Source organism: Vanellus vanellus (assembly GCF_965231255.1).
Source record: "Vanellus vanellus genome assembly, chromosome: 1".
NCBI lineage: Eukaryota > Metazoa > Chordata > Aves > Charadriiformes > Charadriidae > Vanellus > Vanellus vanellus.
In genome coordinates, this window is record NC_138905.1 from 177,838,860 (window position 1) to 177,866,491 (window position 27,632).

Consider the following 27,632-nt stretch of genomic DNA (forward strand, 5'->3'; position numbering starts at 1 on the left):
CGCTTGTACAGGAGCTGTATCTACAAGAAAAATGTTTGTTTGTAGAAGGTTAATAGTCCTCCCCTTGCAATAGGGGACTACCCTGACCCTAGAAATCTGAGTGGGAGGACCAGAAGTAGGACAGTCTAGACCCAGCCAGCAAACTCTACCAGTTTCTGAAAAGAGAAAGCTTTTCTTAATCTCCATAAAGTTACCTAAAATATAGTTTTATTTAATTTTTATAACTTCGGTCTCAAACCATACCTACAGCATTTAAAAGTTATAACACAAACATGTAATTGCATTACAAAACAAAAGTTCAAAAACGGTATCATTTCTATTGGATAAATGTATCAAAAAGGTAGGTAAGGACCTGTTCAGATCCATGTTTTCTAGCTAATAAATCAACATGACAAAACACTGTCCATATAACCCGAGATAGGATTTCTATGTTGTATTACCCAAGATTCATCACCTCAACATCAATAATTTTTGTGTGTGCTCAATACCACTACAAATGTTTGGTGACAACAACTCAAAATAGAGTGCTAAGGATGTTCTGAAACAATACACTTGAGAATCTGAGAATGGTTCTGGCATTAAAATATATGTTGCTTGAAGGCTCTTATTCAGCACAGAAATTATTAAAGCTAGTCACATACTTAAAAAGAAGCTTATGGACAAATGTGTTAAGCATCAGTGTTTAGTCACACTGTGACACTGCAAGTGAAGCTGAATGTAAATTTAAAAAAAAAAATAAAAATCATTTTTTATGTTCCACAAGGGGCAATATATATATCTGTGAAATCAGCAGATTTCTTTTGTAATATGAACAAGTCTTAAACATCTAAGAAAAATAAAGTTGATAGACATCTCAGAGGAAGCATAAACTGCAGAAGAAGGCTTACATTGAGTAGCCTTTATCACCTAAAGCTTTGTTCCTATTTTGTTTAGTTATGTAGACTGCTTAGTCTCAAACTGTTGAGCTTTTGGCAGGAAATGGACAGTACTGGGGAAAAATTCCACAGGGAATACTATATATTACTGAGATCTGCATGAGAATGAGATTGACATGACGTCCTTCAAAGAGTAAAAGCAGTGGCCCAAAAGAAGTATTTAGGTTTTAAAGAAGATTACAGTTTAAGCAGGAGCACTCTATTAAGGATGTGAAGTGAATGCACAGTACTTAAGGAATGCAAAAGGGAAAGAAGTTGAAATCGATATTGAACATCAGACAGAGAGCAGTAATCTGGCTTCCGTATCTATTTGACCAGTTTCTCGGCCAGTAAAAAGTGACATTGCTTTGTGGACTCAGGAGAAGCCTGGAGACTCATAGCAGCTAGGGATTCAGGCCCTTGGACATTTTGATGGGCTTTGTTTAAACCGGATAAAGGATAAGGAGGTTCGGCTACTAGTTATTTGTGAAAGGGGTCACCTAAAGGGATGACAGTAATAAAAAGATGGGCACAGAGACAGAGAAATAACTATAGTAATTGCTCTGTAATATTTGTTGGGCTACATACTCTTGGTCCTCTGGAGCTAGAGAGTCGAGCAAGAGCACCATTCTGATGAAAGCAAGAACACTATAAAGATAAAATCAGAAGGCATTAAAAGCATGTAGTAAATTAGCAAAAAGCTGGAATTCGTTTAAGTGAATAAATAAATCTCAGGCACATATATATACTTATATGGTTAGTTATGGATGTCGTGATAAAAGTCTCCAAAGTTTGACCTGATAGCTAACTCGTTATCATGGGAATGGGTTATGGGATGGGAATGGGCTATGGGCTGTGGGAATCAACTACTGTTGATTCACTCATTTGCAGTGTAAAATTAAAAAAGAAGAAGAATGTACTTAAGAGGTCGTAATACATCCAACCCAGCCAGACACTGACATGTTTGTGGGCATCATTGACACAAATACAAAATAAGAGTAGATTTAATCATTAAAACCACCTAACCTATGTCCCAACCCATGCGACTGTACAAAACTTGCAACAGTTTACAGACACTGAGAAGAAAAACAAATATTCCAGAACTGGGTAAAAAATCCCATTACAAATACTTTGCAATGATTGACCAGCAAAATCAAAACAATTATCCAAGCCCTGAAAATGCTTGCACTCCCGAATAACGTTATGCATCAATAGTCAATGGGCCTGCTCTCATGCGTAAAATTACTCAAGTGTATAAATTTTTCAGGATTGGGGCCAAGCAGTGTAATGCTAGACAACAGAGCCCAAAGACAGTTGGCAGCCATTCAAGAAAAGTGCTGGGGGCAGCGCTATCAAAGCTGCAGATAGCTGAGTAAAATGAATAAAACTATAAAAATTAAAGATTAAAAAAAAAAAAAACAAACAAAAACCAACATAACAAATCAGATATTTTAGACTTTGCACAATGCTACTTTGCTTTTACAGTTTGTATGATCTTAAACTGGAAAGAAAGGGTCAAACCAATTACAGTAACAGGAAATAAGTCAAATTTGAGTTGTATACTACAGAATGCTCTCATAATTTTAAAGGAATAAAAAAAAAAAAGAGGACAAAGACACTAGGAAGTAACAAATCTTATATTGAGATTTACCTTAGGTTTTTTTCAAGTCAAGGTTGATCGTGACTGTTTAAAAATAGATAGAAAAAGTTCAGTCAACGAGGAAGAATTTTAAAAATTAACATGATGCCAGCAACTAAAAGATAGCAGAGTAAAGAGCAAAATGGAAACAAAGAAAATGGTGATTGATGAAATTAAGAAAAGAAGATTAAATTGTAAACAAAGAAATTGGGTACCTAGTATAAAAGGAAAAACTGACATATTTTACAGTTCATTTGTGATAGAGACCTGTCTCAGGTCACCTAGAACTTTTTTCATAACATCAGCTTAGGGCTTATAGTTTAGGTTTTCTGAATCTCTGCGCTGAACATGCATACTTCTTTTCATTAACTGTACAAGGAGACCAGACTCCTATCTCTGACGCATACACAAAGCATCTAAAGATAGGTTGTGTGAGTACTGTATGGAAGCAGCTGCCGTAGAGTAAATCTGAGAAACTGGCAGCTTCTAGTAGGAAAGAAAAATCTAAAAGAAGAAAACCTAAGGAAAATAAAAATAAACCAAAAGAATATAATGCTTGAAAAGTATTGCTTTTCCAGAATTAAACCTATTACACATCTTCAAAAAAGTACAATAATACTTTTGCAACTCAAATACAGACTTATAAAAGGACCAGGAAGGATCAATACAATAAACCAGAAGGATCCAGCTTGCACGTTTAGACATAGGCAAGATATCTAGCGAAAGGAAAAAATAGCTTTGGATGTTTATCCTGTGTTTAGCCGAATGGTTAGATAATGCCAAGAAAGACTTTAAAGAGACCTACCCAAAGGTTACTTTCACCTTTCAGGGTAAGCATCCAAATATGACCATGGACTTCCGTTAAAGATGCAACAATTAAGCAGGGTAAGATCGTGTCTACCTCAGAGATCTTACGGTGTAAACATGCCTTATGTCAGGGGAAAAAACGGTCATGAGGATTTGACCTGTGAATGGCACTCACAGAATAGGGCAGCACCTACAAGCATTTCCCCATTGAGTTCGGATCCTCACTTTTGTCCTCTGAGTTGCATTAATTTTGGCTGTGAGGGCAGGTTGAGCGAATACCCTGCTACGTGTCAGATCTGATTCACAGGGTAAGCAAAGGGATATGAAGAGGGCACATCAAAAGTCCACAAAGCTCCATAATCTCAGTCACTCCCCAAACATTTATTTGTGTAAATAGACTTGGAAGCATGCCCTGAAGATCAAAAAGTAGTGTAGTGAAATTACTTCTCTTAAAATGAGGCTGGGAGGTTCAATGCTATTTGACGGATTGAAGGAAAAGAGCTTACTGTCTCAGATATTAATTAAAACAAGAGATAGCATTAATCTGACATTTTACATGGTCCAAAACATGGGACGTGTCCCACATTTCCAACAGTGGGTAAAGAAAGCAACAAGCTCTCTTTGACCAGAATCTGTGATTAAGAAAGGCCATATCGTAGGTTTACATTCTCCCTTTCCTTCAATCCTGCTTTTGAAAGACTGTCAGTCTTGACATTATGAGCCAGGAAAATGAAACATCGTTAATGATATAGACCAGAAAAAATTCTAAACTCCTTTAGCAACCCACAGGTTTTAAAATTTGTTATCCTTAACTTTTCAATAGGTGGCCGAAACCCACCCTTCTCTTTACAGTCATATTCAGAAACAGATTTGACTGCATATTTACAACTCTGATAAATGGTTATAAATGTCTAAAGGGCGGGTGTCAAGAGGATGGGGCCAGACTCTTGTCGGTGGCATCCAGGAACAGGACAAGAGGCAACAGGCGCAAACTGGAACACAGGAAATTCCGTCTGAACATAACGAAAAACTTCTTTAATTTGACGGTGGCAGAGCACTGGAACAGGCTGCCCAGAAAGGTTGCGGAGTCTCCTTCTCTGGAAACATTCAAAACCCACCTGGATCAGTTCCTGTCCAACCTGCTCTAGGTGAACCTGCTTTGGTAGGGGGATTGGACAAGACGACCTCTGAAGGTCCCTTCCAACCACTCCCATTATGTGATTCTGTGATTCTGATCTTCACTTTCTGAACTATGGTTCAGTTGATCTTTTCGTAGTAACCCCAACATATATAGCAAATCAACTGCTAGAATTAGTTTCTGCTGCTTCTCTGACTTTCTGGTAAAGATGAAAGGAGAGTAAATCATAATTCTGATGGGTTTTGCCCATTCCGTGTTACAGTTCGTTATACAGTAATGCAGGTTGCTATGTGTTAGCAATGTCATGCTTACTCCAAAAGTATATGTATATGTAAATAAAGAAAAAATGAAATTTGAATGTGAAAAAAAAGAAAAGGACAGAGGAAGTTATCAGATGGAAAATCAAGTTAACAAGAACTGCAGGTCATCCTAATGGATTATAAAAGTGCGGCCCAGAAAATAATTAATAACGAGCAATGAACTACAACTAGTGTTGGATTCTCTGCCTCTCTCTGGGCTGGCATTAGCTGCCATTATAAATTGAGGAAAGAATTCCCCAAATAATTGCAAATAGCCACTAGAGGTTCTGCACACCAGCTAAAATGTGTCTGTGGGTATCTAACAAAAGCAATTTCTTAGCAAGCAATACGCTAACCCCCTGGGACTGTTAATGAATCTGCTTTGTGGTAAACTTTTTAGAAGTAGATGCTACAGAGAGTTTTTAAGCATGTTGCTTTCTGAATCCTCTTATTTCCATAAAGTTCTTTTGACTGAAATGCATATTTCGCTTTGTTCGGGAGATTCCCGCGGCTCAGTTTTCACCACACTACACATTTAGCGTTGGGGCAGCTTCGTACAAAACCGTTAGTTGTTATCTGCAATTGAAAGTATTATTTTCAGCTTTATTTTAAGGCAGGGTGGGTTTGTTTTTTTTTTTTTCTGTGTTCGTACTGCTTCATTTATACATAACGCTTAGTCTCTCTCAGAGCCAGACTGCTCGACAATTATTCTTTTCTGTTGCTTTCTGCGAGCGTTGAACTCCCGCTACCCATCATCATTTACAGCCTCTCCCCTACAGAGGGCACCTTTGCCTAATTGGAATTGCTTCTGCAAAAGAGATAATCGGTGGTTATCGGAGAAATAACTGAGCCTTAAAGCGAGATCAGACTTCTCACAGACACGAGGACTTTGTTTGCCCAGTCTTATTAATTAACCAAGTTTTGTGCTATAATTCAGCAGCAAGCAATAACAGCGCTACGTTCTGTATTATTATAGTCTCCACAAAGAAGTGAGGAGATTGCTACGATTTATATCAGAGGCCAGTGAGTACCAAAGTAAATTAAAGAGCGTAAGTTTGGGGTTGTTGGGTTTTTTTCCCCATCAATAATTAAGGGGTTTGTCATTAAAAAATGTTTCTGAGATGCGTAGTAAAAACATTATCCGTGGGAAAACAAGTCGTAGAAAGAAAGTCAACCATTTCCCAAATAAATCTTTCTAACAGACCTCCAATTAGTAGTTGCTATCTGAAAGCTGTTCGAGTGCAAGAAAGGAAGATTTTATTCTCCCTTGTAGGATTAGACTATCAAAACTGACCCTAAAATTCTTATTTGGGAAAAATATCAGTTGACTGCAAGACTGAGCCAGAAAGTAATTTTCTTCCTGATTTTTGGTGCGCTATTATTTATGAAGTGTCAAGTATATCATTCATAGTATCTGCTGGTTCTGAATAAAACCAGCAATACTTTTCTGTTCGATATTGTTTTTCCGCGCAACCTGTAAAACAGTCTTCCTTTACAGGCCGTTTCACTAATGCGTTAAGACAGATGCAAACGTCATTGATTTGTAAATGGCAAAGTGAAAATTCTAAAGAATAATCTTTCTTCTGTCATTTTATATCTGTCTGACTATTCAAAGCAAGCTACAGCTATAAAAAGAAGTGCAAGACATTGCATTTATGTGCCTCCCAAACAAGCCAGTGCTACGTTAGTTCATGTTAACTGGGGGGAAATACACGAATAAACGCATCTGTCCCTTTGCATAAGGCTTCTTTATGGTGTTTCTATCAATAAAAAGTTACCAACAGCCTTATAAATTCACCAGCAGTCAACCTGTTGCAAGCAGACTCTGACTTCCCTGGGCTGGTTTCTGGGACTGATACGGACTGTAAAGAATCTAACGCAAAAGCCAGCAAGGAATGTGCCCTGCCTTCCCTAACATTTTTCTAGAAGTCTCTTATAGAAAATGCATTCGTGTTTACATTTTCAGCTTCAAATAGCCAGCACAAAAGCACAGGAGCACAAAAACCTGAATCTCTAGTCCAGGCTGTGAAATTAATAAAGCAGGCGCTGTGTTAGTGAGTAATACTTTCATGCCATTTGAAAATTGGTTTAGGGAGTATTTTAGCAAGCTCCGCCTGTGTTATAATTTTACTTCCTTTTTCTTTTCTAATTATAGGCCAAGGCTGAATTCCTCACTAATTAAGGAAACTTCTTTTTTAAAGATTTCATTTCTAGAAGTCAATAGGAACGTTGCCCATGTAAAGACTGCGAGATCAAGTGCTTGTACCTATAAAAGCGTCCAGTGTGAATATATGTTTCAAGACAGTTACTGTAATATAAAACAGTTGAAGCCACATTTGCACTAGTAAATTAAACCCTGCCAGGAATGTTCCCAGGTACTGGAACATGATGGTCTATACTATAAAAGTGCGCAAATGTCCCCCGGCACACTTTAAGCATCCTAAACCCCAGTTCCTGGGCGCAGTTTGAGGGAGAGGGAGGCCGCCTATCCCAGAAACCCTTCCCAGCTGGCAGGCTGGTGCCATTACCCTCTTTCGGCCAGGAGACGAGTTGACAAACAGACGTACGTGCTAGTTGGCTTTATTGCACAGGAACGTTCCCAAGCAAGTTTCGTTTGCGAGCATAAACGCAGCCTCCGAATCTGTATTTACTGCAGCCATCATATGTCACTGTGTTTAAAAGTATTCGGCGATTGGCCCTTACTTGTCAACTATGTGCCGAGTTCTAAGTTTATATCAGTAGGAAACAAAACACTCAAGAAAACATTTTCTCCATTATATATCCGCTATATGCATTATTGTCTCAGCTTGATAGTAAGAAATAAAAACTTAAGAGCTGTTAAGAAAATGTTTGTTTTGAACATAGCTTTATGGTTGTAGATAGAAGAGTTTAAAACAGAAAGTAAAAGCCACGGGGTAACATTTTAGAGGTATCTAAGCTCCTTAAAAGCCTCCCTTTCAAAACAGGACAAATTTACCAGTGGAGAACGGAAGGTCTTCCTTATCAGCATGGGATATCCCATGGCATTGATAGGGAGGAGGCTGTACAGCCCAACAGCCGGCGTGGCTGAATTCAGCCCTTGAAAGTCTTTTCTCAGAGAGAAAGTATGAAAGTCTACTCAGAGGTCTTTCTCCTGGTAGTAGTATAGCGGTCAACCGGCCTAAATTTTCCAAAGGAGAACCAAAGAAACCTTCACTATTGCAGACCTCCTCTTTGATTGTTCGCGCCCACTGCTACCATGTGGGAAACATGGCTTAGTTCTCCTGTCCTGTGGGAACGATAGAAGCTGGATGTGTGAAAACAGGTTTCCCACCCTGCAAGTGACCTGCCTAACTGGTTATTGGCTGTACCACAGAATGCAAATATGGATGCAGAAGCAAACAGCCTCATTTCAGCTCTGCCTTGCTTGAAGCCCCACTTGTGTTAATGTGCGAGTGTAGTGAACCCAAGAAAAGACTGTTTGTGTTTAGGCATGGACTCACTCTTCAAAAACACCAGCAACACGAGATTTGGGCTTCCATCTATACATCCAACAAAGGAGACCTACACACTTGGTGAATCGTATCAACATGAGCTTATGTACTAAGGGATTTGAGCACCTATTGTATCATGCGACAATTGCAGTACGAGTATGGCACCTGATTTTTTTGGTGGATCTTAGTTCCCCCGTCCCTCCGCACGTGTGAAAACGGAATCATCCTCAGCTGTCTGAGAGTGATGGTCAGATTGAAGGGTTCAATTAAGCAAAAGCACAACAATTAAAACTCTTTCTAACCAGCTAGATTAAAGCAATTTACACAGTGGTACTTCATTTTTCTTGCTTTGAACTTTATATTTTAAGTTAATACTTACATGTTTAGGAGAACAAACTTTAATAAAATGTGCTAATATATACTTTTGACTCAAAAGTATTTTGTATGGATAAAATTTTATTACTGTAACTCACCTCCTTGTATACTTCTATGATTTTCTTAAATTGGTTTCTTATTTGAATGTAGTCACTGATTTTCCTGTAAAATTCCCTTTGGTTTTCAAAATATAAAAATCAAATATGTTTGGGTTTTTTTATTCTTTTGGGTACTTTTGTGACTCAGCTTCTTGCATTTCAGTGTTAAGTACCTACTTATAGATCTGCAGTTGTGCCTGAAGCTAAGAACGTATTGAGGAATTGCTGTCTTCATAAGTCTATTTTTATTGGATAAATATTCCAAGAATTTACTTTGTATAAGCACTCAAATACATAAGCTTAAAGTCCAGTATTCATACTAATAAAATTCAATTGCATGTAAATCACTGAGCGCTGAAGAGGAACAGACAACAGTGAAGTTATATTATTTATAAAATAAAAAAAAATAGTCATAATAAAAGTCTTTTGCCATTATCCATAAAAAGCAACAGCGTATATTTTAAGGGAATTTATTTTGGCCATACTAACCCTATTATACCTACCATAAAGACACGAGAACTTTTTTTTTGTGTTTTCTATCTGTACTAAGTATTATCCTGTTTCAAAATTTATCCTTTTTTTGAAATGTGAAAATAGAGAAAATCAGAACCTCCTGCAAACTATTTTCAAGTACTTTGGTATTCAGTGTCTTCTGTATTTATGGTTTTGTGTGACAAGTTTTTAGCATCGAGAACTATTTGAGCATATATGTAGCATATATTTGAGCATATATGCATTCATTATTATTAATGAAGCAAGAAAAGATGTGACTGTCAAATAGAGGTAGAGCAGAGACACGTGTTAATCCTGGCCCACTTTTCATCATCCGTCAGATGATTTTAGACATTGAGCCCAAGGTATTTGAGAACATCTTTAGAGTTTTCCTTCTTGGCTAGACAAGGTCTTAGTATCTCAAGAAGTTTATCCAATGTGAGCCAATGGTTTACTGAAAGCTTTTAAAGACAGAGTTAGAAGATGACAGGGTTAGTCCATTGCCACCTACTTGTGACCCAGTGTGTGTGATATAAGTCAAAACTGCCTTTTACAGCTTTTGGAATCCTGTGTGGGAAATCATATTATGCTGAACACCATTGTAAGTGCTTGGATCTGACTGGGAACATTATCCAGCATCTCAACGCACAACAAACAATAAGCAGATACTGAAAACATTCAGTGCCACTGTGGAAGTGTATATTGAGCTCATCGACTCGGTATTTTCCACACGGACAAGAGGGCTTCCTTGCAAAGTCCATCCTCACCTCCAAAGCAAGGAGAACAGTTTCTAAGAAAATCTAAATGCTGCCCATTAACAATCTCCGAACATGATGTGTATAAAAAGAAAAAAAAAAACTGAACAAAAACCTGACAAACCTCAAACACCTTAGAAAAGAAAGAAGGGACCTCATGAAAGTATCTCGCAGAGCTTCTGTAGTGTTGCATGTCAGGTGGGCATCCAAACCTCGGGAACGTAGCTAGCATTGTTCGTGTTTCCCATCAAGTCTTTATAGGCAACCCCACCGATTCCTTTCATGACAGTGCCAAGATGCTGCCCGTGAAACACTTGCTCCCTTCACACCCCTCCTCAAACAGAGGGGGCTCAGGAAGATGGAAGAAGCAGGGAAAAGACAACTTTTCCACTTCTGCTTTTTCTAAGCTTCCACATAGACAATGAAGAAACAACACTCCCCCGCTTATTAAGGATGAGTTGAAGGCTTTTTTTGGCCGTATGTCGTTCCTTTGTGCTTTCCCCCAGTTCTGCCCGCGTTTCCTTCCCCACGGAGGACATTTCTCCCCGGGGCCGGCCCGCGGGAAGCGGAGGGGAGCGGGGGGGGGGGGGGGGGAAAGGGAAGGGAGCGGGGGGGGGTAACGGGAGGGGAGCGAGAGGGGAACGGGGGGGGGCGGAGGGGAGGGGAGGGAAGGGAAGCGGTGGCTCCCGGCTCCCCCCCACCCCCCACGCACGGACACTAGTGGGCGCTGCAATTTCTACTAAGTTTCTCTAAGCAACGATATTCCACATTGCATCCAACCGATCATCGGGGGGGGGGGGGGGGGGGGGGGGCAAAAACTATTGCTTCAGTATAAAAGACCTCGTTTGTGTGCGCAGTCTGCAGGCAGTTATCATCTCTGTTTCTTTGCTTTACTGGAGCTGAGCTGGGAGAGGTCACCGGAGAAGCAAGCACCAGGCAAAGAGGCAAATTATGGCGGGTTTTTTTTTCCTTTTTTTTTTTTTTCTATTATTTTTCAATGTATTTTATTTTTGAAGCAGGACCTCGCAAAGCAGCATCCCGCGTTACAGCTCAGGGCTGAGAAATAAGGTGTCGCTCCGCTTATACTACACAAAACATGTGTGAAGTCCCCGAGAAACACAGCCGAAAACTGCCGAAAGAGCTGTACATGCCACGTTAAATTCGAGCTTCTTTTGGTGTGAGTGGCAACGTAACTTTGTTTTGTCCGGGCTGGGGGGCAGGGGGGCACTTTAAAAAAAAAAAAAAATCTCCTCCACTGACATATTTGTCTCTTGTTATTTACCAAAGAAGGGATCTCTCTGGTACTATTGCAAGAGACATGCCAAAAATAATAATTAAAAAAAAAAAAAAAAAAACAAACCAAACACAACACAACCAAACCTCGGTACATTACCCAAGCCTACTTAGCAACTTTCAGACTTTGTTCCTCTGCTTTGCTATCTAAATACAGTAGAGGGAAATGGGAGATAAGGCTCCCATGCAAATGAAGATAACAGTTGCTCGCCCACTCTCCGCTTAGGATAGTGGAGGACGGACTGGTTTCCCCTAAAGCAGATTTCCCCCCCCCATCCCCCCCCCCCGATATCCTCCTGCATGTAAAGCGCCAGCGCATTGTCCCTCTGACAGCTGATGCTTATCGTGCCGGTGGGGGTATTGTGTTTCAGCTCGTGGCACTGGAAAACCTTGGGACTTTCTTTTGAAGTTAAATGGCTTCATTTTGTTTCCCTGTATGAATAACTCACCCAAGAACTGTAGTGACCCAAAAGTCGACCCGTTTATCAGCGCCCGGGCAACCAACCTGTTGTTCCTCCTCCTCCTCCCTCGGTCGGAGCTTTTGCACAAGAAGGTCCTCTCGGAGCTGCAGGCGGGCGGGTAGGAGGCAAAGGGGGAGGGAGGCTCCTCAACCAGTCCAGGTCGCATCGTAATTAAATTTTATTTTATCCTACCCAGGCATGCAAAAATATCGAGCAAAACACAAGTTTAAGTAATTTGTTTGTATTCTTATCTGTAGGAGTTGGAAATTAACAGCCCCGCTAGTTTACTGTTAAGCCTGGAGAGCGAGAGATTGCTTTGCAAACATTACAGTTATTATGTCTGCAGTTGGTACTCTTTGTATAAATTATTGATCAGCCATCTTATTTTTCTTTCTGCTTAATGGATATTATAGCATAGCCGTTTACACGCTATAGTTAAGGTTGTGTCAGCACTTCCATTTATAACATCCCCCTCTTACCGAGAGTTTATAACTCGCTATAAAATCCCGCTCTGGGCTGAAACTTTTCAAGCAAGGGCTCGGACTTTTAAAGGTCCTCCCCCCCTCCCATCAGAGAACAATTAACAACGTTTGTCTGCTTTTTTTGAAATATGAGAATAATAAAGGTAACCCCACCACCACACACACCAGTGTTTTTCATTCACTGAAGTGACTCGAAGAGAAGGCTGCGTCTCGCAGGCTCTTAGCTTTTATATATATGTATATATATATATATATATATAAGAACCCAGCGTGTATTTTTATTATTTTTATTATTATTATTGAGGGAAACAATTAGTGCAGGAGCGGCTGCCGAGCCGCCGCCCTCCGCCCCGCCGGGGCGCTGGGAGGGGGGGACCCGATCCGCCGGCTGTCGCCCCCCGCACCGAGCCCGGAGGGGGAGCCGGGGGGGGTACACCGGGGATGTCGCCGTGCCCCGCGGCTCCCGGACACGGGACAGCAGAAGCGGTCCCCTGGCACCGGCAAGAGATCGGGGCGCGCATTTGGGAAACCAGGAACGTTTAAAACCTCGGGCCGGCTCTCCAGCGTCTGCGTTTCGGTTAGCCTGGGGGTGGGAGGTGGGGATGGAGCGGCTGAGCGAACTAATTCTGTAAGGGGAGGGGGAAAGCACGGGAAAGGGCATCTCGGATTAGGTCACCGCTTTAACATAATGCGCAGGGGCTTTGTACTTCCTAATTATTGCTCTGAGCGACTTTTCCTACCTGTTGGTAAGTGAATGAACACGTTGGACTGAGGACCCCTAATGAGAGCCCAAGGAGAACTCGAGCATCACGGCGGGCTCCCCGTCTGTTCCAGCCTTCATTTAATTCGGGCGGGGAAGTTGGGTACCATTTCCTTCCCGGTCCCGCAGCTTTCTCTGGTGGTTGTCACTTGTCAGGTGAATGTCAGCAGGCAGTGCCCACTCACCTGCTCCATCCAAGCCCGAGAAGGGAACCCGACCCGCTTCTGGTGGCCGCGACGTGACCCAGAGGCTCAAATCAACAGAAGGATTATTTTAGTTAGTGTCTTCGAAACGTATTTTCTGAAGTCAGAACGGCGACTTAAAAGGGTGGGGAAAAAAATAATCGTAAATAAGCAAGTAGCTTAATTGGCGTTTGGTATTCGCAATTTGCATACAGGCGCTTGTGCGTGGGTGGGGGTGCGTACGTGTGTGTGTGTGTGTATGCGGGATGCAGGGGAGGAGGGAGGGAAGGGATGAGAAGTTTCCCCAGCCGTCGGTTATTGCATCTCTCAACACAGTGCGTCCTTGGTCAGAGCATCACTTAGCATCACCGCAGATAACACCCATCTCTCGTGGGGTGAGGGGGAAGAACTGAAGGATACTCTCTGGGGCTAATCCCTGCCCTGGCACTCAGGCGGTGAATACCCTCGGAGCCAGTGAGATGACTCGCGGGAGTAAAAGCCGGCAAAAAGATGCTCTGGCGCTGAAGTGACCGGGTTAGGCAGGGCGTGAGAGAGCTGCCAAGCCCGGAACAATTCCTCATCCAGACCTGTGCTGGGGATGCGCAGCCACTGCTTTCAACTCTCCAGCTGAGGGATGCACATTAAACAATCAGCCCGGGTGATAATTTGCTCCCAGATTGCCGTTTTCAAAAACTTTTAAAGTTATTTTTAATGGGTCCTGAAGTTTCCTCGCTTCCATTCTTCCACCACGTTTTTTGTTGTTGTTGTTGTTAAGCAGGCACTATACGTAAATACAAATTGCAGTGAACAGAACCTGACAGCAATCTTGCCATGTATTCTGGACTATTTTATGATATATGGTGGACTGTTCAGAAGTGTATGCTATTGTTAAAGCTGTTTGTGCCGGGTGTGCTAATGCACTGTTTGATTGAGTGAATTAGCAGTCATAACAATCTGGCAGTCTGGCCATAGAAGTGTGCTCAAATTGATTTGTGTTATGGCTGGACTGGAAAATCTAGTGTTAGTTGTTTTTTGCCCTGGGGCATTGTTTGTACCAAACTCCACTTTTCATTTAATTTTCCAATACATTTTTGAAAGACCAAAAGGTTTGTGATCAACGTTTGCTGCACTTTATTATTATTCAGTTATTAAAAATATCCTATGAGTAATTTCAGGTTCCCCAAAACCTTGCTTTCAATTAGAGTAAACATAATTAGCGTGACGTCGTGCTTGGAATGGTAAATCTCCCTTTGTATCTATTAAGCATGTTATCTACTTGTCCTGTCACTGAAAGGAATCCAGTTTGTATTTGTATTGGACAAGGTCTGTGCTAATTTGACTATAATGCAACAATTAGAAAAACAGCACTGCAGTATCCAGTTTCTTATTACTGGTACAACACTTCACATCAATCTCAACTGTATTCATCGTCTTTTCAATGTTTAGTAAATATCTTCGTGGAAGGAAAAAAAAAAAAAAAAGAAAAGAAAAAGGATCCCAATTCACAGACTTACATTTCTATGAGTCTATTTTTCCTGAGCGATGCAGGGGGGATTCGGTATGAGGTCCCTCCCTCTTCCTCAGTCTTCCCTCTAAATAACAGATTGCTCCTGAAAGGAGGATTGCTGCTCGAGACCCGGGAGATTAAAAGCAAAACAGAACTTACCTTCCCTTCGCCAGTACTTGCTCCTTTCTTAGAATCTTCTGCTCAGCAGTCGTTTGTCAGAATTATAATGCAGCATGATTAAACCTAAAACATTACTCTATTGATCACACAGAAAGCTTTGTGAAATCATTTAGTTTCTCCCCTTCAGAAATCGGTGAACAAAATGGGTCACTAGACAAAGATGAGACAGAATACAAGACAGAAAAGGTATTACTCAGGAAAATAAATTCAAAAGAAATGCAGAAAAAAAAAATATTGTGGATGAACTTAACACGGTAACACATCTATTCATCCTTACCAGGTGCCTGTCTTCTGTATGCTTCCCCTCCCCCCGGTCCATTCCTTCACACACGTTCAGAAGACAAATACTTTTCAGGTTTTTCTGAATGAATTTAAATATTTAATTATCAATAATAACTGGAGAAGGGGGAGGGAGCCGATGTACTGTTCCATCTCCTGTCAGTCAGGTATTCAGATTCCTTAAAATGCAACAGCTACAATGCATTTTCTAATTGCATTTTACCCTTTACAGCTGCCCTCAAAATTGTGATTTAATAAAATAGTGAACTCCATATCAGTCGCCTTTTAGAGCAATAAATTACAATCACTGTCAATACATCTTACTGCTTTAACATACATTTTAATATACCAAAATGGTCAAAAGGAAAAAAAAAAAAAAAAGAGAGAGAGAGACAGAGAGACTACCTGCCCTGAACAGTTACATGAGCAGAACAGAAACCCTGCTTCAAACAATATTCCAGGAAAGAAATTAAAGACTTCTTAATTAGTGCAGCAATTAAGCTTTCTTGGTCGCATTTTAATCAGCCCAGGCCCTATCAAAGGACAAACAGAACGATTTGCAGGTCTTTGAATTTTAAACAGTCTTATTGATTTCAGCACCATAAGTCTTCACTTGACACAGGGAGAATTTTCAAATATCAGTTACAGTAATTTGAGTTTTGCTGATATCAACTCAGGGAGAGAAAAAAAAAAGAAAAAAAAAACCCCAACAATATCATTACATGAAAGGGTCAGCGAGTAAGAGAAATGCAATCTAAAAAAGTTTACAAAGAGCAGCCTCAGGATTTGTTGGCGTGTTTACGTGAGTGTGAGTATATGTGTGAGTTAAAATAAATCCAGTCGCTCCCCATAATCATTAGAAACACTTACCAAGCTGGAAGCTTTGAGGAGTCTTGAACCTTTTCATAAACCTCTTTCTTTCTAGGTTTCTAATCCCATTGTTGCATTGAAATGATCAAGGTTAACCCAAACCTGTGGCAGTAAACCCTTTCAAACTACATTTTCTTTATATGGTTTTGAACCCCGGGGATTATATATCCGTGAGGGCACACAGCAAGAAAAGCAGAAGGGCTGGTGTGCATCCTGTTGTAGGGAAGGCAGAGAACAAATGGAATGGCAGGTTTCCTAATTCAGAGTTCACTCAGATCTCCAAGTGGCAGTATCACGCGTGTCTGGCTCTGTCCTGATCTTCTCAAGGGTCTGTTCTGTCTTCACAAGGTGTGAGAGAAGGTGAGATGCAAAAGGATAGTTGAGAAATATATGGACAGAGTTGGTTTTCTACACCGGGAAAAAAGAAAGATGCAGCGGATTTCCATTTTTATATTACAAGTTTTATGCAACACTAGATCCCGCCACTGGAACTCAAGCTGTACAAGCTCCTCCAGACGAATGTTCTGAAAAACACCTAAAAAGGGGCTTCTGCACAATTATGGCTACACAAGACTTCAAAGCAAAATGCCACTTTTTATTTCCTTGGGTTTAATTGCCAATTTTAGCGACTTTAGTGCAGGATAGCTAAAAATTCACTAGCAAAGGACATCTTTACTGGCATTAGAACACAAATTCCCGTAGACTGAAGTACAATAAGCAAACAGATCACATGAGAATAGTTTGTATCTGATAACGTGGAAATTCCTCTGCACTGAACTACTCCAGTGGAGATTATCCACTCTGTAGATGTGTCATGCCATGACTCATGTCTCACATAATAGTATACATTAAAAAAAAAAAAAAAAAGCAGCCACGGGCACAGGGCACATACGTGCACCACAATTAATGAAGTACACGGCGCGTATTTTTTAAAACTGGAAGAACTACTTTCACACCAAACGCTGTTTTTTTGCAGGTCTGTACCGATTCCCGTTTTTTTTACCCACCCCCCCCCCAAAAAAAAAAGGCGGAGCGCCCCGAAGACGGGCAGAACAAGGCTCCCGGCTTCCCCCACCGACCCCATCACCCCACGCTCGGCTGCCCACCCGCCCACCCACCGGCTGCCACAACACGCCCCGACAACTCCATCCTCAACTCCGGCGGCGGGCAGGTAGCGCGCCACGCGCGGCGCCCGGCCACGCCAGCCCAGCCCGGGCACAGTCCCGCCGCCACTGCGCATGCGTGGGCAAGCGCAGCAGCTCATTTTGCGCGCTACCTGGCGCGGCGGCGGGAAGGGGAATGCGGGGGGTGTGTGTGGGGGGGGGTGGGCTGCTGCGCGCTTTTTGCGCGGCGCCGCCACCTGTTGCGCGGTGGTACCCGCGCGGGGAGGGCCGGGCCGGGCCGAGCGTTTTCCCCTCTCCCAACTTAACTTCGGTGCGGTTTCTCGGCGGCGTGAGCCGCGGCGACCCGTCGCTTTCGATGCCTGAAGGTGCCTTGCAAGATGTTGCCCTTGCGCGCCCCGCGCAAATCCCGCCGCCCGCCCAACAAAAGGGGCCTCGGCGCTGTGGCCGCCGGACCCTCCAGCGGCAACTCCCAGCCCACCGGCAGGAGAGTCCGTGGTCCCGGGGAACAACAACAACAAACAACAACAAGAGCAACAGACCCGTCGGGGGGAGGTTTCTGCTTTTGTCCGCCGGTGCTCCCCCCCCCCCCCCGCCACAGCCCCGGCAAGGTGTGCGGCCAGCACGTCCCGTCCCCCCCCCCCTCCCCTCACGGCTTCGGGGGAACGCTGGAGACGCTCGTGTTTCTCCACAAACTGTGTTGACAAGCGACTGTTGAAAAGGGCTGGGAAAATTACATCTCGTCTCTGGTGGGGTGAAATATGAAACATGTAATCTAACGGTTCCTGAGGAGGGAGGGAGGGAGGGAGGGGAGGAAGGAGGGAGGGGGGTGGCGGTGGGGGAAGAGGGACTTCTCTCCCCTCTCTGTTTCCCTGCTCCGGGTTCCTGGTTGGATAATTTGGGTTAATACTAGTGAGTGAGCCTTTTGCTGCTTCAAAGGGTATTTCAAGTTGCCGGAGCTCCTCCCCTCCCGCACCGTGTGACAACAACAACTCGTCCAGCGAGCGAGCGAGCGAGCGAGCGGCGGCAGCCAGCACTTCCCAGCTCATTTTCTCTCTGTCATTCCCCTCTCAATCTTTGATCAATGTACTTGCCAGAGAGAACCGAAGTCCTTCAAACCTCCTCCTTTTCACCTTCGTCTTTAGCGTGGTGCTAGAGCAAGGACCACAAAAAGAAACTGCCCTCCCCCCTCCCCTCGGCCCCAGCCCCGCCGCCCGGAGCGGACTTCTCCTCCTCCTCCTCCTCCTCCGTCCCCACTTGCGGGACACTTTGTGCGTTTCTCTCTCTCTCACTCTGCCCCCTGCTCTCTCGCTCGCCGCAGCACCTGATCCGGGGTTATCCCCCCCTTCTTCCCCCACCCCCCCTTCCTCCCTTCTCTCCTTTCCTCCTTTTTTTTTTTGTTTTGTAAATTTTTTTTTTTTTTTTTTTTTAGATTTTCCCCTTTTCTCCTGCGTGTGTGTGTGTGAACTTTCCCCCCCCCTCCCCCCTGCCCCCTCCGCCGTATATGTGACCATGGCCGTACCGGCTGCTTTGATCCCTCCGACCCAGCTGGTCCCCCCTCAGCCTCCGGTCTCAACTTCTGCCGCCTGCACCACCACCACCACCACCTCCTCGTCGGCCACCTCCTCTCCGTCTCCGTCCATCGCTCCCCCGCCGGCCGCTTCGGGGACAAACCTATTCCGGCCGGAGCCCATCGCAGCGGCAGCGGCGGCGGCGGCGGCGGCAGCAGCGGCGGCCACAGTCACCTCCACCACCACCACCAGCGGCGGCGGCGGTAACGGCAGCGGCAGCGGCGGCAGCGGCGGCGGCGGCGGCAGCCCCAGCCTGGGCACCGGCGGCGGCGGCGGCAACAGCGGCGGCGGCGGCGGCACCTCCACTCCCAATGCCAGCGGGGCCAGCGCGGCCAGCAGCCTGCCCGGCAAGCCCGTGTACTCGACCCCGTCCCCGGTGGAGAACACCCCCCAGAATAACGAGTGCAAGATGGTGGATCTGAGGGGGGCCAAAGTGGCCTCCTTCACCGTGGAGGGCTGCGAGCTCATCTGCCTGCCCCAGGCTTTCGACCTCTTCCTGAAGCACTTGGTGGGGGGCTTGCACACGGTCTACACCAAGCTGAAGCGGCTGGAGATCACGCCCGTGGTCTGCAACGTGGAGCAGGTCCGCATCCTGAGGGGGCTGGGGGCCATCCAGCCCGGGGTCAACCGCTGCAAACTCATCTCCAGGAAGGATTTCGAGACCCTCTACAACGATTGCACCAACGCCAGGTAACCGCCGCCAAAGGCACACGCACATCCCCCCCCCCCCCCATCCCACCTCCCTACACACTTCCCCCCCCCCCCCCCCCCCTCCGCCGCCGCCCCCCGTCCCACCCCCGCGCGGTGCGGCCCCGGGCGGGCGCTGCGCCGCTTCCCGCTGCCACCGCGGCGGGCCCCGGGGGCGGAGGAGTTGGGGGTGGGGGTGAGAGATGGCCCTCGCCCTGCGGCCACATGCGCTCGGTCCCCTTCCTTGTCCCTCGCTGCCCCGGCACCCGGCCGGCCCTCCTCCGCCACCGGCCCCGCCGCTTCTTGGTGGGACGGAGGGAGAGATGGAGGAGAAAGGGGTGTTTCTGCCATCCCCCCCCACCTCCCCGCCCACCCCCCCTTCCGTGCCGCGCAAGTGTCGCCCTGTCATTGTCCCCTTCTCTACCCCCGGGGGGGGGAGCAGAGCAGCGCGCTCCTTACGCGGGGAGCGGAGGGCCGGCGGAGGTGGGGAAGGGGGGAGCGGGGCCAAAAAGTGCTTTCTGACCGCCGCCCCCCCCCCGAGTTTGTCGCTGGGTGTAGCTTTAAAACCGGGCAACCCTGGGAAAAAGCTGCCCGAAGGGCGCACGGGAGTGGGCGGGGAGTGGTCCTGGGTGGGAGGGTGGGGGGGGTGGGTGTGGGTACACAGACACTCGGGGTTTCGCGTAAATGGGATGGGGCGCGGAGCTGCCTCCCGGGCGGAGGGCCCGATCCGGGGCGGATGGCGGCCACTTGGCCATCAGCTGCTGTCACAGATCCGAAGGGGCACGTGCACTTTTTGTTTAGGTCGAGGAGGCAGTTGCCACATGGCGAACGAGTCGGGGGGGGGGGGAGGAGGAGGGGGGGGAAGGCGGGAAGACAGCGAAGAGGAGGAGGAGGAGGAGGTGGCGGCTGCTTTGCTTTAGGGTAGTGGGGAGAGGTGGCAGGCGGCTGGGCTGGCCTGCTTCCCCCCCCCCGGGGGGTGGTGGTGGGGGTGGCGGTCCCCGAGGAGCAGGTGCGAGCATCTCCCGGCCCCCGCCGGGCGGGGAGGAGGCGACGGGGGTCAGCGGGAGCGCGGAAGGGATTTGGCAAGGCTGAATCCTGTTACCGCGCAGAATAAGGCGGGCGCGGTGGCGGGGGATGGCGCCGGGGGAGGGAGGGATGGATGGATGGATGGATGGATGGAGGGAGGGAGGGCGGGCTGCGGGCGGTGCGTGGGTACCGCCGCGCTCCCCGGTGGGGAGGTGGGGAGGATGACCCCGGGGAGGAGAGGTGATGCCCCAAACGTGGCACAACCGGGGAGGGGTGTTGGGGTGGGGGGGTAAGAAGGAGCTGGCAAAAAAGGAAATTCCCGCTGCAATAGCAGCCTGTTTTGCGACGGAGGGCGAAAGCGTGGGGCTGTTATCTCTCAAATCTGTAGGTTACGGGGCTGAACCTGTTTGATAAGGAGAAGGGATCGCATAACTGCCGTGACCCCGAGATCAGAGCGGTCGGAAGCGCCTCCAGTTCCCGGGGGGCTCCCCCCCCCCCCCCCCCCGTGTTGGGGGGTGGTGGTGGTGGTGGGGCTCCGGTTCTGCCGCGCTGGAGGGGTGGTGGGAAGTTCCCCGGGGGGGGGGGGGGGGGAGAGCTCGGCGGGAGGAGGAGGGGGGGGAGCGGGGAGGTGGCAGGCGAAGTCCCGGTGCGACTTTGTAATACGCTCAAATAAACAAGAGCGGGTTTCGTTTCACTTTTCCTATCGGCAGATTTCAAGGTGCAGCAAAGAGCCAACACGTGTGTGTGTGTGTGTGTGTGTGTGTGTGTATTAACCCCATGCGATGCCGTGCTCCATCCCTTCCCTGATGGCGGGGTGTGTGTGTATGTGTGTGTGTGTGTGTGTGTGTGTGTGTGTGTGACATTCCCCCCCCCCCGGAGTTATCTGAGGGTAGTTGGGACTCATTAGCAAAGAGCCCGGCGACGCGGGGCAGTGGCTCTGCGGTGGCTGTCGCTGGATGGATTGCTGAAGTTCCTGAATATTCAGGGCAGGAGGACAAAACAGCCTGGAATAACTTCCAAGCGCTGACATAACTGTAGCTGCTGGGGTAACTCCGCTGTTGTTTTCATGGGGAATCAACATGAATATTAATAGCTGCTCTTTTTTGACTAATTTTTGGTGTCTCTGTGTGTGTGTGTGTAGTGTGTAACTTGTAACAACTCTGCGCCAGTCCCGAGATTTCATCCTTAAAATAAAGTGATGGAAGTTTTATTTTGCCACGGTCATACTACGTGAATTGTAATTCGAACACATGAAATTAAAAAATAGAGAAACTTTTTTTTTTTTTTTTTTGGTTGGGGGGGGGGTGTTGTGTGTGTGCGGGGAGAATAGGGGACACCAATTCTTGGACTTGGCAGGGCTGTAAAAGGGTTTGGCAGCCTGGTTGTAACATGGGTTGATTATGTCAACAGTGCAGAATCGGCCGTGTTTCAGCTGTTTCTGAGGTCTGCTGTGTTATCATCCAGCGTCGTAGAAATTACAGTAGTGGGTTCAGAAGTGGATAGGATTTGACCCTTAAAAAGCGTAATTGTAGTAGACTTATTTATACATCCATTAAGCAAATAACTTAATGGAAAGGGTATACAATAGGTATGCAAAATGTATTATTACAGTATAGGCACATAAAGCAAAGTGGGTCAGTGAGTTTTGGTCAAAATGGATGATATCATCAGAAGATAACTGTATTTACTTTCTGGGTTTCCCCTCCAATACATTTCGTTCTGATTCTTCTTTCCTTACAAATGAATTATTTTTGAATTATTTCTGACGTTACACTAATTGCGCAGGATATTTTGATCTACTCGGTTTAGTGATTTAAGCGACCTTTCCCAGACTCTCTCGGTTACAGCATACTTTAGCCGGGTGATGTCTTTTTGTATCCTGGGTGGACACTTACTGTTGAGATGGAAGCTGTAAGAGCCAACTCCATCCTAGCGGCTAAATTGTTATACTCATCAGATTCAAAAATTTTGACCCAGCATCTTATCACTGTTAGATTTGTCTCATAATCAGCTGACGCACTCGAATACGCTAATCCCTTTTTGGAAAGCTTCATCAAGGTTAATACGTTATTTAATCAAAAAAGGCATCCAAATAAAGCCATTACTTCGTTGTTCTTTAAATGGATTGAATTGTTAGTTGCCAGTTGCTGTGGAAATAATTTGTAATAACTTATTTCGAGATGGAAAAGTTTTAGATGTGTTTCACCAAAAAGATACATTTTAACTGTGATATTGCTATTTAAAAAAATCAATAAAACAAAAATCAATAAAACACCGAGGGATTTTCTATTGAATGCTTAATGTGGAGGTCTGTAAAGTGAATTGGTTTCTGTGTTTATTTGTGATACTACTAATAATAACATGATACTAAAGGACCTTTTTCTAAATTAGGCTTCTGTATCAGTCCACTGGAAAAATAAGCTTCCGTTCTGGAAGATGACTTTTCTTTTCTGGTCATACTGACCTTTGCTTTTATTTTCCTCATAAAAAGCCCTGGTCGCCAAACAGAAATCCAGGAAATAGCAAACTGTGCATTTAGCTTACATTCCGATTAAACGGTTTGACATTAATGGGATGCTAGAAAGCCATATGCCAAACAAATAGGGGGAAGGATAAAGGCAAAACATGGAAAATATTTAAAGGCCACTAGATGCCAATCGAGTCAGGTTTCTTTGAATGTCCGCGTGAAAGAGAGTAGCGAACTGTGCACTGGATGTCACCTGCCTAGGATTAATGACCTGGAAGCTATTGATCCCAGATTGTTTCTGGTCTCTTGTGTTTTGAGCACTTGTCGTGGAATTTTACCATGCTGGGTCCCTTCCTGGAGCTTTCCCATAGACGTAGGCTGGCTTTGGATCGTGCCCACCCCAGTGAAGACTATAAGCGTGTGCCTTCTTCTGACCTCCCTCCTGTGGCCGGGATACGTTAATCTTTTCTGACATTTGAAGATGATTTTGAATGAGGCCATTGACATCCGTACTTAAAGGGGGGAATTATTTGCACCGTTTGGAAGCTATTTACAAATTTGGGGAAAACAACCTAATTGGTTTTTGAGTATAAAGGGGGAAGATGCCGAACCTGAAACGATTCTCTTCGAAGCCTGTCTTACACGGCAGTTATTCGGTCTCTCTTTGCTAGCTTCTGCTCCTCTCAAATTATGTGGACCTGGCGCGTGCCTGTTTACTGAACACTGCACGCTCGCATAGGGGTTTTTTCTGGTTGTGTTAATTAAAGGGGTATCTCACCCAGATAGGTTAGTACAGATCACAGATATTTTAAATGACCAGGTCAGCGAGTGCAGCTGGAAGGAACGTCGAATATATGGTATCTGTGGTTTATATTGATGACCTTCCCTCTTGCCAGAGATTACTAAAATACAATCAGCAGAAATATGGTAGGTTTTACAAGCAAAGACGACTTCTGGGAGGCCAGAGGATAAATTGTAGTAACTGAAAAGCAGGAGTAAAAGGTTTGGAGGTGGCTTCCTCAGACTTAAAAAAACCCCCGAAAGACTCCAGCCGCTCGCAGTAACAGAACTTTAATATCCATCTTACAGTATTTATTTATCAATAAATATTATACATTTGAAGCCAAGCTCTTTGGACTGTACTTATTACAACAGAACGAACTGTTTCTGCCTTTAATCTGATCCTTAGTCCCTGGCAGCAGCCCAGTGTCTGAATCTTGAGGAAGGGAACGTTTCTCCCCAGTGAACGTGCAACGCTGCCGGCGCTGTTCCTGGGCAGGGATGTGGAGGGGCTGCTAGTGGTGGGCACGGGGACATTTTTTCCTGAATTCTTCACGCGATTTGATTAACTCCTCCTTTATCTTATAACTATGAATACTGCTGAAGTTTTGTGAGTTTTTTGTTGGTGTTTTTTTTTTGTTGTTTTTTTTTTGTTTTTTTTTTTTTTTTTAGAAATCCTTTACTGGTAGCTGTAGCTTATGTAGAAATGCAGTTTCGTTGTCAGTTTTCTGTCAACTTCACTTAGGAGACAGCAAATCTCTGTTATTTCCACAATCCACTGCTATCTCTGTTCAGATGCTCGGTCCGATTTTAGGCCTCCGCTCTCTTTCTGGAGCTGCTGGCGCGATGCCGGGGGGCTGCTGATCCCACCTGGGATGCCGGGAGGGTCAGCGCCCCGCAGCCTGTCCCCCTGCGGGCTCCCACACGGGGCTGCTTCTCCGCCACTCCTCGGCACCGTAAACCAAAATGCACTTAAAGTAATCTCATTTGCTACTTGTCTGCCACATATTTTGTCATCTGGAGTGCGTTCCGAATGTTTGTTGGAAATGATGATTTTGTTTGACTGCCGTTTAGTATTTCTTCTGTTTTCTCCCGTTACTAGATGGTTCCAGCCGGCTGTTTTTGCCTATCGCTGCGATTCATCATCTAAAGTGAATTGCATGTGAAGCAGAGAATTGTCATACACTGGATTGAATTTTAATATTTTCCTTTTGAACTATGTCACAGATATATTCAATTATTTCTGCAATCTCTGCTGGCCTGGTACAGGTAAATCTCTTCCAGCGTTGCCAGCGTTGCCTCTTCGTGGAGGAGCTTTACAAGTTTAGCTGTAAAAATTCATTTCTGGCTTCAGGATAGCAGAGGGAGCAGTCAGAAACTACCGAGTTTTATCAAAATTGTATGAGCCAGCGAACCGAGAGTCTGAAGCAAGCACGATGCCTGTCTGGTTTTAAGCAACAGGACTGGATTTAGATCCTCTTTGTTCTTTTATAAGTTAAATATGTTTTGTTTTAAAAATAACATTTGGGGCATCTGCTTTGCATTATGAGTTAATTCCATTCATTGTTTTAAAATAGTTATTAACCTTTTGCAAATTATATACTGCACACGAACAGTAATTTTTTCAATAATCTTTAAATGTGCATACTGTAACAGCGCCATAATGTGGACTGACATAATATGAATTGACAGTAAATTTTTAGTTGCCTAAATACGTATTTAAATGATAGAGCTGAAGAGTCATCTGCAAAAAGCTATTATGATCCAGAGAGTTAATTCATATATAGATAATTTCTCCAGCATACATTAAGGAAGAATTTTTCTTTTTCCATTATCATTTAAATTATTTTCAAAAATCCTGAAACGTAAACCAAAAATCTTTATATTGAGAATCAAGGTATGCCCGTGACTTGAAATGATAAAATCCAGGTTGCTTCGAGCAGTAACTTTATCCTTAACCCACTATGTTCTGCTTATTTATCTGATGCGGTGCTCAGCCGGGGGCATCTCCTAACAAGTGATGATGTTTCATTTCATAAGCAGTGCAGAATATTGAAGTGTAATCTATTAAATTTGGAATTTCAGCATTAACCGTGAATAACTGTGGACTGTTTTAAACTTTTTTTTTTTTTTAATGGAAGAAAAAGAAAAAGGGTAGTAGCATATTGTCAATAGCATAAAGTAGAAAAATGCTGTCGCTGAGTTTTGTGAGAGGAAGAATCAGCTTTTGACCATACAGTTAAGTCTCAATTTGGAATTCTTTAAATCACTGATAGCGATGAGCTGGGAAACTCCACGGGGGAAGGATAACTCCTTAAATACTGCATACTTGCATTCTCCCCTGTGAATTTCCCTCGGTCTCTTTTAGAGACGGGATATTGGACTGGAAGGACCCTGAGCGGCAGTTCGGGATACATTCACCAAAACTAATGGAACTGCTTGCATGAGTTGCGGCTGAGGAAAGAGATCACAACGCGTATTTCAGTTGACATTGCTTTAAACACCGTTTTGTGATAATTACATTTGGGGTCAGCCTCCTCCCGCGGCCAGGTGTATGGCCATACACAGTGCAATCTGCCAAATTGTATGGAAAGATCCTGTACGTAGTGGGTATCCAAACATCCAGGTTATTAGGAATAAACGGAAACTTTCTAAAATAGTCTCGACCTGTTCTTTAATATTCTTAATGTTATGATTTTGATGTAATAAAACAGTCGGAAGTTTTTATTATGCACCCCTGAGAATACTGGTGTGGGGTGACACCTAAGGAACTTTCTGTTCACTGTTCTGTTTAAAGGTACCCTCTTTACTCCAACTCCAAAATTAATTTACCGTAGATATTTTCTTTGCATCCCGTATACTTGGCATCTTCCTTGTGCAGAAGAAAGTTATTTCAGTTTGAAAAAAGAAACACTTGTTTGTTTTTGGTTTTTTTTTGGTTACAAATACCAGACAGTGGGATTTTATGTCCATTGGAAGGCTGAAATTAGCCATAAGTCCAGAAACAGAGGAGCAGGTGCAATTAAAATTTCCCAGTGCACCTCGCCACGCTAACTGGATGTTCTTTTTCCATTAAAATAAGAGGATGTTTTGGTCGTGGAATTTTATTCATCCTTAGAATTTGTAGAATTATTGTCTAAATGAGCCCGAAGGCTAAATTCGGCTTAAATTCCTTTTGATGCAAAACAAGCTTGGGTTCAAGCTAAAGCTTTCAGACTCATTTTCTTATTCACATGATACTTTTATGGGATACTGAAAATACTGAAAAAAATGCATCTTAACTATTAAGACATGTATTTTTATGTTTAATTTGTTCCTTAGATTGTATGACTGAGTGGGCCATATAGCCATACAGCAGAGCCACGTGCATACAGACTCCCTGGCTGCCAAACTAACACAGTTCCAGTTCCAGTATGGATATTGGATGGGGCTGGGGAGGAGGGGGAAGAAGGGGAGCAAGTGGGACTGCCGCAAACATTTTAGTGTAATCGACTGCTAAAATATCTTTGTAACATTACGATGTCGTGATCGAAGTTCGTCACTCTGAATAACGTTCGTCTTAGAGCCCTTGTTAACGATACCGTGCTGAGGACAGGTAATAAGAGTATTTTACGTTTGGACCAAAAGCCGTTGTTCGGGACACGTGTCTCAGAATGTGCTTGTATTTACAAATTGCTGTATGATAGAAACGGTTTTTAAATCTGACTTTTGGGAAATGCTTGGCTTTCTAATCTTACATAAAACAATTGTAAGGGATCAGAAAGGGAGTAGCTGTGTAAAGTAAACTATAAAGGGAACAGGTACTATATATTTCACTACGATTTAATTACGTCTTTTGTAAACTTGAGTTCATGTTGTTCTCATCCTTATGATTTATTCTTTTTTTTTTAAATAAAGAGCTAGGTCTTTTTTGTATGGGACAGAAAAAGAGCTGCTTTCAGGTTATAGGTACTGTATTTTTAAGAGAAGTACAAAC

At 44.5% G+C, this 27,632-nt stretch overlaps 1 protein-coding gene across 4 annotated transcripts in view; it reads left to right on the plus strand.

Annotated features, from left to right (window-relative positions):
• Positions 1 to 18,637: 18,637 nt before the first annotated feature.
• The window catches only part of DACH1 (dachshund family transcription factor 1), a gene marked incomplete at its 5' end in the record, with an annotated part of 370,375 nt that continues 361,380 nt past the window's right edge, over positions 18,638 to 27,632 (plus strand). For all 4 annotated transcript variants that reach the window (XM_082494621.1, XM_082494622.1, XM_082494623.1 and 1 more), the window contains one exon: positions 18,638 to 19,386. In XM_082494621.1, the coding sequence (XP_082350747.1) occupies positions 18,638 to 19,386 (749 nt within the window). The remainder of the gene's footprint in view (positions 19,387 to 27,632) is intronic.